Source organism: Poeciliopsis prolifica, unplaced genomic scaffold, assembly GCF_027474105.1.
Source record: "Poeciliopsis prolifica strain line A6 unplaced genomic scaffold, Auburn_PproV2 SCAFFOLD007, whole genome shotgun sequence".
Lineage (NCBI taxonomy): Eukaryota > Metazoa > Chordata > Actinopteri > Cyprinodontiformes > Poeciliidae > Poeciliopsis > Poeciliopsis prolifica.
In genome coordinates, this window is record NW_026562382.1 from 14,672,097 (window position 1) to 14,685,663 (window position 13,567).

General features: G+C 38.5%; 1 protein-coding gene across 1 annotated transcript in view; it reads right to left on the reverse strand.

The window, feature by feature from the left end:
- LOC129361230 (E3 ubiquitin-protein ligase SH3RF3-like) overlaps positions 1-13,567 on the reverse strand; it is a 105,886-nt gene extending 92,319 nt beyond the window's left edge. Inside the window, 3 exon segments of the mRNA XM_055031977.1 lie at positions 12,737-13,269; positions 13,272-13,503; positions 13,505-13,567. Coding sequence (XP_054887952.1) covers positions 12,737-13,269; positions 13,272-13,503; positions 13,505-13,540 — 801 coding nt within the window. The 5' untranslated portion in view covers positions 13,541-13,567.

The following is a 13,567-nucleotide window of genomic DNA, read 5'->3' on the forward strand; positions in this document are numbered from 1 at the left end:
ACCTAAAAACATAAGCCAAGAAGTTGAATCTTGCACACAAATAGGTATTCCAAATGGACAATAACCGTAAGCCTATGTTACAAAGCAGCAGATGTGCAAGCCACCCAGATTAAAAAAATGATTCAGTTACACTAGTTCTATCAGGAGGAATGGGCTGGAACTCCAACAAACAATTGTGAGAAGCTTGTGGGAGGATATCCAACACTTTTGACCCAAGTCAGTTCAAAGGCAATGCTACAAAATACCCCTGGGGTTTTTGTGGCAGGGGAGTTGGCTCTGTCTTCTAAAAACGTTCTGGTGAACAACTACTTCAACCCTGTTATGTTGACATATGGGCAGGATGAACATAAACCGCATAACTGCTTCCAACTCCCCATATAATGCAACGTTTTGCCTTCCTCACCACTGTATCAGGTCAGAAATAAAATTAGCATCTAAACTGATGCCACCTTTTCTTAATCCTCCACTCAATTCATCCATATAACCACCGTCTTCCACTTATCCAATATGAAGTTGTGGGAGCTGATCAGTTATAATACAAAAGCACAAAATAGAAGCCAGCATTCGACATGATGAAGTCTGAGTCACGTCCAGCCAAGAGCGATATTATAAATGTTATTTTTTATAAAGACCAGTACCAATAAAAATCAGCTGCAGGACCACAGTCAGTGTTCAGTTTTGCTGTTCATAATGCCCACACATAATTACTTAAGTGTTTCCAGCAGGTGGACTTGATGAATGAGTCACAGTAAGAGCCAGATAAATACACCTTGCCCTCGCCCTGTACTATTTTTCAGAGCTGCCCATTGAGAACTTACAGATTTTTTCTTTGCCTTCATAAGATTAGAAACTTATGGACACTTGGGAGAAAATTGTGCAAAACTGTCTCTGAAGACAGAAGACCATTAAAACGGTTATAATATGGGCCTTAGTTCCAAATGATTAAATGCTATGTATTAATAAATGCTTTTTTATTCTAATTTGGACAATATTTAATGTTCTTCTCCAGTATAAACTTAATTGCAAGCTAAAATTTCAAAACTACTCAGTTATATATTACTAATTAAAGAAAAAAACATTAAGATGTTTTTTTTAAAAAAGAAATTGGTGATAAATAAGTCCAGGAAGGCGAATCCCATTTCTCTTTACTTCTTCCTCTGTCTCTGTTTAATAAAGTGATGCTTAATAAGCAAGTTAAATGTCAGATCTATGGGGCTGAGAAAAAGCAGAGGCCTCTCCACTGGCTGGAAAAACAGCAGTCAACCGAGAGTCTCTGGAGAGTGTAAGGTTTTTTTTAATTTAAGGAGCAGAGGAGTTTGTTCATACCCTTGCTCCCATTGTTCCCAGTCCAAACAGAGCACAGCCGCAGGGAGGATGGTGTTTGACCTCACTTCTCTCTGCTTACATAATCCGTATCCCGAAGGGAGAAAACTGCCAGATCCCTCTAACACAGAAACACACACCCATAGCAAAGCTGAAGCCAAAAAATTCACCACATAAAAACAAGCGTGCTTTCATCCTTTCCTTCTCCCGGAAATTTATGTTTTTATGATTTTAGCCACATGGATTCATGGTTCTAAAAGTCAGGGAAATTCACACACCCTTGCACACAAGCATTTATATACATCCTCTTTAGTGCACCGACGTACGACCACTAAACCACCAAACACGACATATGCACGCACATACATGCCAGTGAAAACATGCACGTGTAACATTTATTCATACACAAAAACATACAGAAATGTCAGAGAGGAGGGAAACCATTCACAGCTGTGCTGAAGACACAAAACACTGTCCTAAATAACTGCAGATGTTTTTACAGACGTTCCAGGTAATTTTTATGAATGCAGTAAACATGAGAAGAATATTACCATTTATTCACTGAATAAAAACTAAAACGATACCCTATTCTAGCACAGAAGTTATCTTGCACCACACTTGACTGATTCACTTTGTGAATGATTACATTATTTACTCAATAATTTTGTATTTTATATTAAAACGTTTAAGGTTTCATCACTTCACTTTTTTACAACAATATGTTTATATTTAAAAAAGGGAGCAATAATTGATTGCACAAGTGCCTATAAAAACAAAACTTCATGAACTGAAGTTGAGATTTATGAGTGTGAAAAGCAGGTTTATGAAACAGAAGACCTGTGTTTGTTGCCATGTTGTAATTTTCTTCATATGTGTGTGTGGGAGTGTGTGTGTATGCGCACAGTGATATCTCTACTCAGCTCTAGCCAAGAGTCTGTCTCCTGCCAAATCTAAAGTGGGCGCATTTCAACATCTCCACAGAAAGATGAGGAGGAGGTGGAAGAGACACTTCTTCTATATGAAAGAAAGGAATTGAAATACATGACCAGAGAGAGGTACGACTGCACAAACACGCACATACTGCTGCGCTGTGTGACACCTGGAGAAACACCTTGAGTTTCTACGACACCTCTCTCCCGAGAGAACCGTTCCACTTCTTCGAGCGCTGCACTAGTGGAACTTCATCTGTTGTTACGCACACATTTTGCTGCCTGGTGCTTTAGGAGTTACAAGAGCCTTTACAGGATGGAAAAAATACTGTGGTCACAAAGGATGTATCGTAACACCTTTCCCATGTTATAACAGACTCTTTTCAGACCAACTGTGGTAACTTTACAGTGTGACAGCTTCCAATGGCATTAGGAGGAACTTTGCCCCTGTGGTAACAGCTTTGTATTCCAAAAATCATTTAATTTGTACTTTTTAACCAAGACACAATCGTACCTACTGCTGTAATTCACTATAAAATGCACAATAAGACCCAACAAAAGCTCTCCTGTCATGTATGTGACTGTTTTTTCACTGGCACACCCAAAGGTCTTGGGTCACCCATCTAATCTCTTAAATTCAGGAGTTATATTTACTCACATGGACACCAGAATATCAAGTCCAGCACCTTAGCATGAAGGCTGCCTCCAAAAACATTAATGAAATGATGGGATGCTCTTAGAGGTCCAATTAATTCCAACATAATACCATGAGTAGATGCCATCTGTGCAATGTTAGTGGTATTATAACAAAGTAGAAGCAATGGGGAATGAAAGCAGGTCAGCCTCAAATTGGGAAGCCATATAAAATCTCAGAGGGGTGTTAGCAGATCATAAGGCCGACAATGTGCTGAGGTCACCAGCTTTATACACTAAATATCTACAGACCTCCAGATTTCATGTGGTCTTGAGATTTGCTCAAGAGCAAAGTGTAGAGTGAATCATTGAATGGGTTTTTTCTGGTCAAGCAGCTGCATCTATTACCTAAATTATGAAATTGAATACCAAACATAGGATTCACCGGTGTACTGCCCATTTTATGTCCATATTGCCCAGTCAAAATGGGAACTATTTGGGGATGGCCCCTTCGTGTTCCAACATTAAAGCACCAGCGCACACAGTCAATAGATATGGATAAGTAGATTTGTTGTTTAAGAATGGCTTCCAATGGTCATCCACATAGGGCATAATTGACATACAGAGACTTTGAGCGAGGTCTACAAGTCTAACAACAGTTTCTAACCTCACAAAATTGCAGTAGCTAACATTTACTATCTTCCTCACCCCTGCTCTTGGGGAATAGTCAATCATGGCCAGTGCCTAGGAAATTAATGACAGTCCTAAATTGGTTTCTCCCCAACTACCAGCAGATACCATGTCAAGTAACATTGTACTCAGGTATTTCATCATCCTAATTTGCACTTTCTTTTGAATATTTTAGACATGCTTTATCTATGTAAAATAAAACAAAAAACAAAACAAAAAGACATTATTTTGGAGTAAGGTTCCACAGAAACATTTCCAAATAGGTGAGTGGTTTAAGAATCCCAAATTGAATGTCCCTCATCAAAAGAAAATGGTCAGGATTTCATATTTTTTACAACAGCTGTCCAATTATATGAAGAACAAAAGTACAGATGAATGCTGTCTTATTATTGCAGGATTTCCCAAGAATGATAAATAAGTAAATAGATGTTAATATGCTTCTTCATATGAACATACAAGTAGCCTGATATCATAAAACTAATGGTAAATTAATGTTAAAAAACTAAATCATGTGACCTATACATTTTTTTATTTCAATGTATTCAAAATATTCAATTATAAGAAAGGCTATAAAGTCAGTTTCATAACCTTTTAACAATACAAAAATGACTAAATCAAACCTTAAAATCTGCCAGTATAAATCTGTTTAGTGTATCTCTAATCATGACACATTTTGTCTCTCAAATATTGGTTCAACCTCTGTCCAGTGACTTCTCACCTCTATCTCCACAGTGACCAAAAGACCGGGAGTGAAGGCTGGGGGGTTGTTAACCCCTAACCTAATGTGTTTGTGTGTGGTCATGTGTGTATTTGTGCAACTGGGAACACCCGTGGGAATAGCAGTCAAGCTTGAAAGCTTGTTTAGATTTTAACACCTATTGTACGCCAACCCCCAAGACTAGACACACAAAATCATTACACCTTCTTCTTGTCAATGGAGCTGTCTTTATCCACTATCCTGCCGCCTATCTAATCCACCTTTGTCCAGTTTCATGCCTGCATTAGTTGGGTGATGGGTGCAGGATTAGACGCAAAAAAACTGAACAAACCTCATGCCACAAAACGACAGACACATCTAAAAGTTGTGGGGCACCAGCCCCTGAGGTCTATATTTTTGTCAAACTCTGGTCTAACCAGTCTTACATTTTACTAAAATCATTTCATAGTGGTTTTCTCTATAGAGGTTAACTTCAACAGTATCACAGGTTAGTATCATGTGTTTTTCAACCTGAGTTGCCCTGACCAGTGATGAGGTAACGGAACAGAATTTTATTTTATTTTTTTCTATTCAGTGAATGCACTACAGCTTAGCCATAACAGATCACTCTGATAATGATCCTATACTGAGGTTGTTACAGAAGGAAGAAGACTCCTAAGTTACCTATTTTTAGATCAATTAGGTTGTTAGAAATTGAGTCAGACAAAGAAAATAAGGCATGAAAGTAAACTGATTCCTCTACACCGTCATCAGGATGCCCCAACAAAGAATTTTACCCTGTATTTTGATTCTGGTCAATTTGTTTGTTTGTCTTTTTGTACATTTGGCGCTTTTGGTCATTTTGAGTCACGTTTTCAGAGCAATCCTCCACAAGTTCTTCTAAAAGAAATGTTTCTAAACTAGTTATTCTTGTATCTTTTTTTTTTCATAAAACAGAAATTAAATATTGTTCCTGAGCAGCTTCATGCTCAAACATTTAAAACAGGACTGGGGAACAAATGAACGAGCATGGAAGGGAAGGAATTTTTACTAGAACACCAACACTTACAGATTTTACAGATGCACATAAAAGAAAACAACATCGATGTCCCAAGCGGCACAAAACACAATTTTTAAATGGGAGCAAACACATAATCATGTGTGTGACTGAAAGTGACTCAGGAAGATGTGTGTTGGAGGAGATCATTATGTGGTCACACTAAAATTAAAAACATCCCTGCACTTGGAAATAGAAAGAGGAAATGTAAAATGAAGAGCATGAGTTTACAAAAGTATGTGCTCATTTATAGCCATCTGTGTTGGAGCGAATACACACACAGCAAAGCAAATAAGTGAAAAGGCAAAATAATTATGTGTCTGTTTATTTGGGTTTGTGTTCAAAGTGTGAAATATTCATAAAGTGAGCAACTAGTGCAAAGGTGGTGACAAGAAAAATGTTGAGTTGTTTAGTGGAGATATCACCAGATAGTGACACTAATGAAGGTGAATAAATGTGCAAGCAGATTTCAAATGAGAATCTGTGTCTATGTCGATAAAGAAGGAGACAAATGTTTGCAGTAGTACAGATTGTGTTGAGGATGTCGATATTTAATGAAAACAACTTATGCTCATGTGGATATAGTTAATCACAAGTTGAAGTAAGGCTTTCTGTCTCCCTCTGTATTGTGTCTAGACTACAATACACTAGCTTCAAAGGATTGTTACAGGCATCTGAAGCAGACTATGTCCACTTTACAACCCCCGCCTAATCACTGGGAATGGCAGTGCAAAGCCCTGTCCCACTCTGGAGATGAAAGCAGGTGGCGTCATTGCTGCTGTGGCTACCTCAGGCGCTGCCATATCAACCTCAGGTAAATACAGGCATGGGAGAAGATCAAGGGGAAGGGTTGGGATCTCTGTGACAAACTGCTGTATTGCAAAATGAGCAGAAAAACAGGTTGAACACTTCACAATAATACTTTGTCTCTGAAATTGTTTGGTTGACTAAAGTGTGTTTACATCTCAGGAATCAATTCCTTTATCATCCTCACTGATGCGGACATGATTGCTTTAAGATGGAAGATTTGCACATTTCTACTTGTGGATGCCAGCGAACAGATCTGAAAATACAGATTTTGCTGTCACTGTAGAAAAGAAACATTAAGGTGGTCTGGATCTGGTCTGTCTTCTAAATCTTTGATCGCATTAGCTGCTATACTTAAAAAAAAATGTTTAACACTATGAAACAAAGTGAAAGATTTCTTCCAATGCAAAATTGTTGAATCTAAGAATTTTGCATAACATACATGTTATTAGGCTTTAAACATGCAACAACCATTTTGGAGTTTGAAGTTGGATTTAATGAGAAACTTTAGGTTTCTCCTCTCAGATTATGACAATACGTTCAGTTCATTTTTCCTGTATTCCCCTTCCAAATAAAAAAATTGTTTTGACTTCTGAGAAAAAATGTTGTCTTCTCTCAAAATCATGACAAGCCCAACCTCTTGCAGTATGTCTGTTTTAAATTATCTGCCAACATTGTAGTTCTTGAAAACTTTTTTTTTTTATTTACTGAAATAAGTATTTCAAAAACTCCAAGAGTCTCTGTCCAACAGGGATCTTTTATACTCATATACTCATATTAAAAGATGTATTATGTAAACCTTAGGCCTGGCAGTCAACATACTTCACAAGGCCAAATACTTGCAAAGTAAAGAACAATCTGTAAGTAATAAACCAAGCTTCATCAGTGGTATTATTGTCTGCTGATGTTGCTAGTAGCACTGTGGGATAAGAAGAATTTCAACACATTGTTCAAAAATAAACTCTACCACATCCCAGTACAGGGAAAAAGTTAGATCATGACAGTGTACACCGATTCTATAAATACACTCCACAGTATTTTTTCCATTCATCAGAGGCCAGCCAATGACAGCATTTCCCCAAACAAATCCACAAACCGGAAAGTGCTTTGAAAGTATTTGCCTCTGTTGAAGTTACTGGTCTTGAAATGTGTTATGTCAGTGCTAAATATTTCACAGTTTGGCGACAGAAACCATGTGAGCAGAAGACACAGAGTACACAGCTATATAGGGAAAAAAGGCAGACAAAATGCTGAAACATGCTCCACCTAAAATAACTTCATCACAAGATTGTGGGTTAACACCTAATCAAATTTGACTAAAATCCAGTAACAGGTTTTCAGGCTTGACAGCTAAGACACAAACAAACACATCCCCAGGCTGTTGAAAATAAAAACAATGAACTGCTGGCATCGTAATAAAATAAAGCCCCATCTGTTAAAAAACTGTTGCCCCCAGGAATACTGAGATTGACAAAATACCTTGTGCTGAATAGAACTGAACAAAATATTTTTTTGGAAAAGACAACCGGATAATTTTGCCACCATAGACCTTGAAAAAGTATCCATAATTCCAGAAATTGTTCACACTTTCTCATTTCATCTACAAACCTTAATGTACTTTAGTGAGATTCTATAAGATAGATTATCAAAAAAGTACTTCATAATTCTTAAAAACATGCAGTATTTGTATTAACTACCAGATTAACTACAGGTATTCTGTGAAGGTCTGACAGTAAGGCTGAATTATATATTGCAAATTTATCATCATCACAACCATTGAAAGATAAGTGTGCACAATATAAATATTGCAAATAACTGTATGAAAAATGATAAATATGAATTAACTGCATAAGTACAATGCATTTTTTTCTCTGCATGCCAAAAATGATTAAAGATTTTATTTGTCTTTACTTATAAGATTGAACTTTTTTTCAAATTAAACCTTTTATTTTCTGAATCCCGCATTGTTAGGTATGTTTACAATAAAGTGTAATAAGAATTTGTGTATTTTTATTCCAAGACATACTGTCATTGCAACACACCGACCTTATGGCCCATTATGTCTCATCACCCTGTCTGAGAAGTTTGCTGGATAAAATTATTGAACAAGAACAGGAAACACACTACACAGGTCAGGAGTAAACTTGTAGATATTTACGACCCTAAACGTACAGTCAGACTTACAATAGAATGATTTAGTTCAAATCCTGCTCATGTGTTGGAATAGCTCAGTCAAAGATCATATTCATTCTAAATAAATTGAGAAAGTTTGGCCATATTAGAAAATTGCTACTCCATTCAGGCACACTCAGATTAAGTAAGTTTTCAAATTAGTATGGACAAAGGTTTACAATTATGCAGCCCTGTGTGTTAGTAGCTAATGCACTCTCAATAGAACACATTCAGGCTCGTGTTTGTAACCTGACAAAATGGGAATATATGCATGAATGCACACTAAATATTTATTTCAGGTAACTATGCAGGGAATGCCACTAACTTAAGCTTTTGATGTTTGCTACAAGATACCCTAGAAAGAAATCCAAACCTGAGTTAATCAGAAGTGTATAAATAACTCTTGGAATCTTCACTGTCCAGTACATCTGCTCTGATATCTATCTCATTTAGCTCAAAGCTAATTTTCTGAGCACAATTAGCAGCTTCTGTGATTGCTTTTTGTATAGTATTGCTCTGTGACCCCCGCTACACACAGCAGCCTTGAAAGTGGAATGAAAAAACAGGATCCCACTTACACTGGATGCACTTTGATTTTTTTGTGTGTTAAGGTCCTTTTCACTCACATACCTCATACACTCCATCCTCTCAGGGGAACAAGCATCTGACGACTCTACTTAGCACCTCAGCAATTCTTTTTTTCTTGCTCTCTTGCTTGTATAACAAGTTAAATATATCATCTGGACTGCAGACCATAAATGCAATATGTTAGAACTTTGTTCACTGACCCATTCACATTAAAATGAGAGAAAAGCTCAAATGTAATGTCTATAATTGTAATTGAAAAAGCTACTGGAGGTATTTTAATGGTCATGTAAGACCACAAACTTGACTTAGCAAAGCAAAATGATTTAATATATAAGTGAACATACTAACTGACATTAAAAAGACTAGATTAAATTCAAAATCGACCATATAAAATTGGTATTTTTATTTTGGATGCTTTGATAGACTTTAACTGGTCAAAGCACAGTGTCTGCAGTAGAGGGTAAAAGAGCACAGCTGGAGGAATTGCTGCTCACGCTGCTGACTCAGCATGCCTTTCCTCTGCTTCCCCTTCCATGGCAACACATCCATTCTCATCTATAAACATTCATACTTGATTCAGAGTGCTCTGTTTTTCACCTGTCTGACTCCTTCACAAACTATGTCTGTATACGCAGCCATTTTAAATGAGTGTTTCACACAACAGCAGAGTTAATGCCTATAAAAAGATCCACACTCTTTATGTGTAAAAGGATATACAAACCAGAATGCATGGCCACACATAATACACACTTAAGGGGAAAATAGTTTACACTTTTATCATGAAGCTTTGGTACTGAGAGTGTCTGGAGGAGACTTGGGAAAAGAGACTACAGGCCTTTGCAGAGGGGTTACTGGATTATAGTGTGTACACTTGTGAGTGAGGCAATAAAATCTAAGTCTACACAAGAGTACTTCCCAAAGAGGCCCTACAGTAAGAACAGGCCAATGAAGACATCAATCTGCATTAAGTAGATTTGTTACATGTATGATCAGGACAGTTCACAGTTGTTGAAGTGGGGCTATGTTAAAAGCTATTATCTTACATATAGTGAATACCTCCCATATTATTTTCCCAATATAAACCCAACAGTACCAGATGCTGAAGCTACCAGCTAACTGGACTTCTAACATCTTACAACAGCCCAAGTCTCAAATACACTGTAACAGTTGCACACTATTTTATTAACCTTTTTACTGCTGTCAAATTTTCAGCGTGAAAAGTATCTATTGACACAGAAGCAGATAATTGATCACACAAAAAAGAGAGGTTGGACATAAACATGTGAAGCAAGTTAGCAATTAGCAAGGCAATTAGAAGAAATCTGTAAAGTTGATCGTCATGTGACTTTAACTGGCTAAGTAAACATAACCAATCATGAGGAGCATCTGGTATAAAGGTAAGAGCTTTAAGCTTGGATACCCTGTACTACAAGTTCCAAAAATCACATGAAAAGAGCTGACTTATGACTCCATTTGCTGTAATTTATTTTGTAACATTTAACTGTATATTCAAAGTGCTTGAAACTCAAAAGAAGTGCACATCAACAACTAAAACCTTCTCAAATACTGTTTTTTCAGTTTTTATTTTCCTTTTATGAGCAAAACTAAAATTCTGTTTGGATTTTTGTTCACAGTGATGAATGAATGAATGAATGAATGAATGACTCTTCCTGCTGCACCTCATCACACTAAAGTGCTACACTGCTTCAGTCAATGACTGGCATGCCTGATAAGACTGCCACCGAGCAGGAGTCGGAGGTAAGAAAGCTGGAGACAATGCCTACACTTGGCAAACAGTTCATTTCTCACTCACTGGATCACAACAAAAACTTTGTGAGCTTTCTGAAATGCTATTTATCTAATAATGTTTTGTTATTGTTGTCCCAGAAACAACCAAATATGCATAGATCAGGTGTTTTCCTGGGCTTCCAGTTTTCTTTAAATCAAATTTTCATGCCAACTTAGGTTTTCACTGGCTCATTTTTTCCAACACAAAAAAATTTAAAAAACATGTTATATTAGTTTTTTGGCACAGCCAGTAATCCAACATTAACCAAACACAAGCTTCCAAATATATATTGCATAGCATTTGGGTTTTAAGAGATTTCCATTGAAATAAACCAAAATAACCAAAGTACACACTATTGCATTCACAGTCTGAAAATTAAGAGACTTTTGGTACTAAAATGTTAGAATTTTCTGGATTTGACCTGGTGATCTTTAATATTGGGACAAATTGGATAATCCAATTGATCAGTGGATCGCTATTTACAATTTGCAAAGCTTCCACTGTTGGAGTGAGAAATTTATCATCTTCTGTTCATTTCAACTTTGAATCAGAGGCCTTTATTGTCACTGACCAATACAATCGATGACCAGAAGTATTTCTACCTCATCACAAGAACCTGACTTGTCCTTAAAGATAAAATAGCAATCAGCATTTTTGCAGCTCAATGCCGCTCGCATCACATTGTGCTGTCTCACTGCCACATCGCAGCCACATTCTTCAACATGCCACATTTTCCAATACGCCACAGCCACAAGACAATGTGCTGGCTGCACTGCACAGGAAGTAAACATGACTCCCACTCCTCTCTGTCTGAGTGTGGGAAATTAAACCTCACAATGCCACTGACCTTTTCAGTCCGTCCTTACAGCAAAGTCTTATTCTCATTTTCAGGTTAGTTCAGAAATCCAGGCAATAATTTTATAATGCAAAGTGGAAGAAAAATGCTACAAAAATGTTACATGCTTTATGTCTTTGCCAGCTTTGCATTTCAAACACTGATATTTTGTATCATTCTTTATAAGATAGTTTAAGCTCAAAAAGATTGGATGTAAGGGACTTGTCATAAATTCCCAAATGAATTTAGATCTGGACTTCGAATGGACCTCTAACCTCTTAATGCGATTTCTACTAATCTTTTCTTCTGGCCAGCATTTGTGATCTATATCTTGAAAGGTGCAACATAAATAAATATTTACTGAATTACATTTGGACGTGTTCCTGCTTAAACATACTTGAATTGAATGACGAGGTAATTATTACATGCTTAGGAGACCAATATGCTGTTTCATTCAGTTATGTGATGGACAAGGAATACATCTAAACGTTGCAGGACACTGACCCTCGAGGCCTGGATTATGACAGTCCTCATCTGAAACTTCCTGTTGAACTTCTGGATGTATGTTTTTTGTTTCTTTGATAGTTTTTTCTAAGCGGTTTCTAGTGTTTTTATAGCCTCTAATGGGTTTTCTTTGAGTGTTTCCCTGTATCGTGCATCATCCTGTTGGCTGTGATCATCTTCTCTGTTTCTGTTAAAAGCATCCCCTCAGCATGATGCTGCCAACATCATGCCTTACTTATAGCATAAGTTTCCCTCTCAACATGATGTTTTTCACCTATACTTCACATTTAGGTAAAAAAAAAAGTATGTATCCTTTTCCTTACACTTCACAGCTAAGCACATGATCCATTACATAAAATCTCAATGGCACACACTGAATGTTTTTGTAATGTAGCAACATATGAACAATGTTGAGGTCTATGATGTATTTTCCAAGAGTATGGGTTTTCCATCATTCCAACAGTCACTGTTTTTCTACTTGAAGTCTTTCATGAACTTCTATTTTTCAACATCCTACTTGAGAGACACTCTGCAGCAGTTGCTCGTATAACAGTGAGGGATTTCTTGTTCAAAAAGTTTGTTCAACCCACTTCTGCTGCTACAGTATGAAGTCCATGAAGTTGGGTTTTATGTTGTGCAAAGGATTAAAAGAACGAGATATCCTGCTTTCGTTAACCCAGCAGATTTCGTGCATGAACGGAAAGTGACCAACCTTGACAGGGGAGCTCCTGGTGGCCACGGGCAGCTCTCTAATTGCAGTTCCCGGAGGGGAGGCGGATATCCCGGCAGCGTACCCCTGCAGCGAACCTCCGGCTAGAGACTGCCGGCCACCTCCACCTCCTACGCTCCCTCGCTGCGGCCGCTGCTTGATCCCGTCCAGGAGGCGAACCAGAAGGATGTTGGCCGGCAGGTCGTCCACCCCGCAGTCCACCAGGATGCGGCACTCCGGGCAGCGAAGCTCGTTTCTGGAGCTGACGATGTTCTCCAGGCATCGGCGGCAGAAGGTGTGCTGGCACGGCAGCACCTTGGCCGTGGTGTCCAGGCGCTCCAGGCACACCGAGCACTCCAGCAGATCCAGTAGCGACGAAGAGTCGTCCATGTCGGCGGAGAGGGTGAGCATCTGGGCTTCAGTGTGCGTGGATGCGCCGCAGGGACTTTTTCTGGGGAAAACAGAACATTCTGGGAGGTGAACCCGGGTGGTGTGGAAGGTGCCCACGGACGCACCTCGATGTTGTCCAGCCCCCTTGTATGCCAATACGCAGCTCCTGGTGTGTTTTGAGTGCTCTCCGCTGTTCTGGATCTCCGTCTGTTTCTCTCAGCGTGTTTCTGTTTCTCACTGCCTCCTCCTCCTCTTCTCTCCAGCAGCTGTGCAGAAAGCGGTGAGGTCACGCTCTCATCATCATTTTCCGCGCGCCCATCAACAATTGCGGCGTGCGCGCTCATGCACCCGAGGCAGAAAGCCCTAAAACCTAAAACCATCACTCGCCTGCGTGCGGCGGGCAGCTGCACAGCCCATCAGTGATTAACGCCAATTGATGTTTTT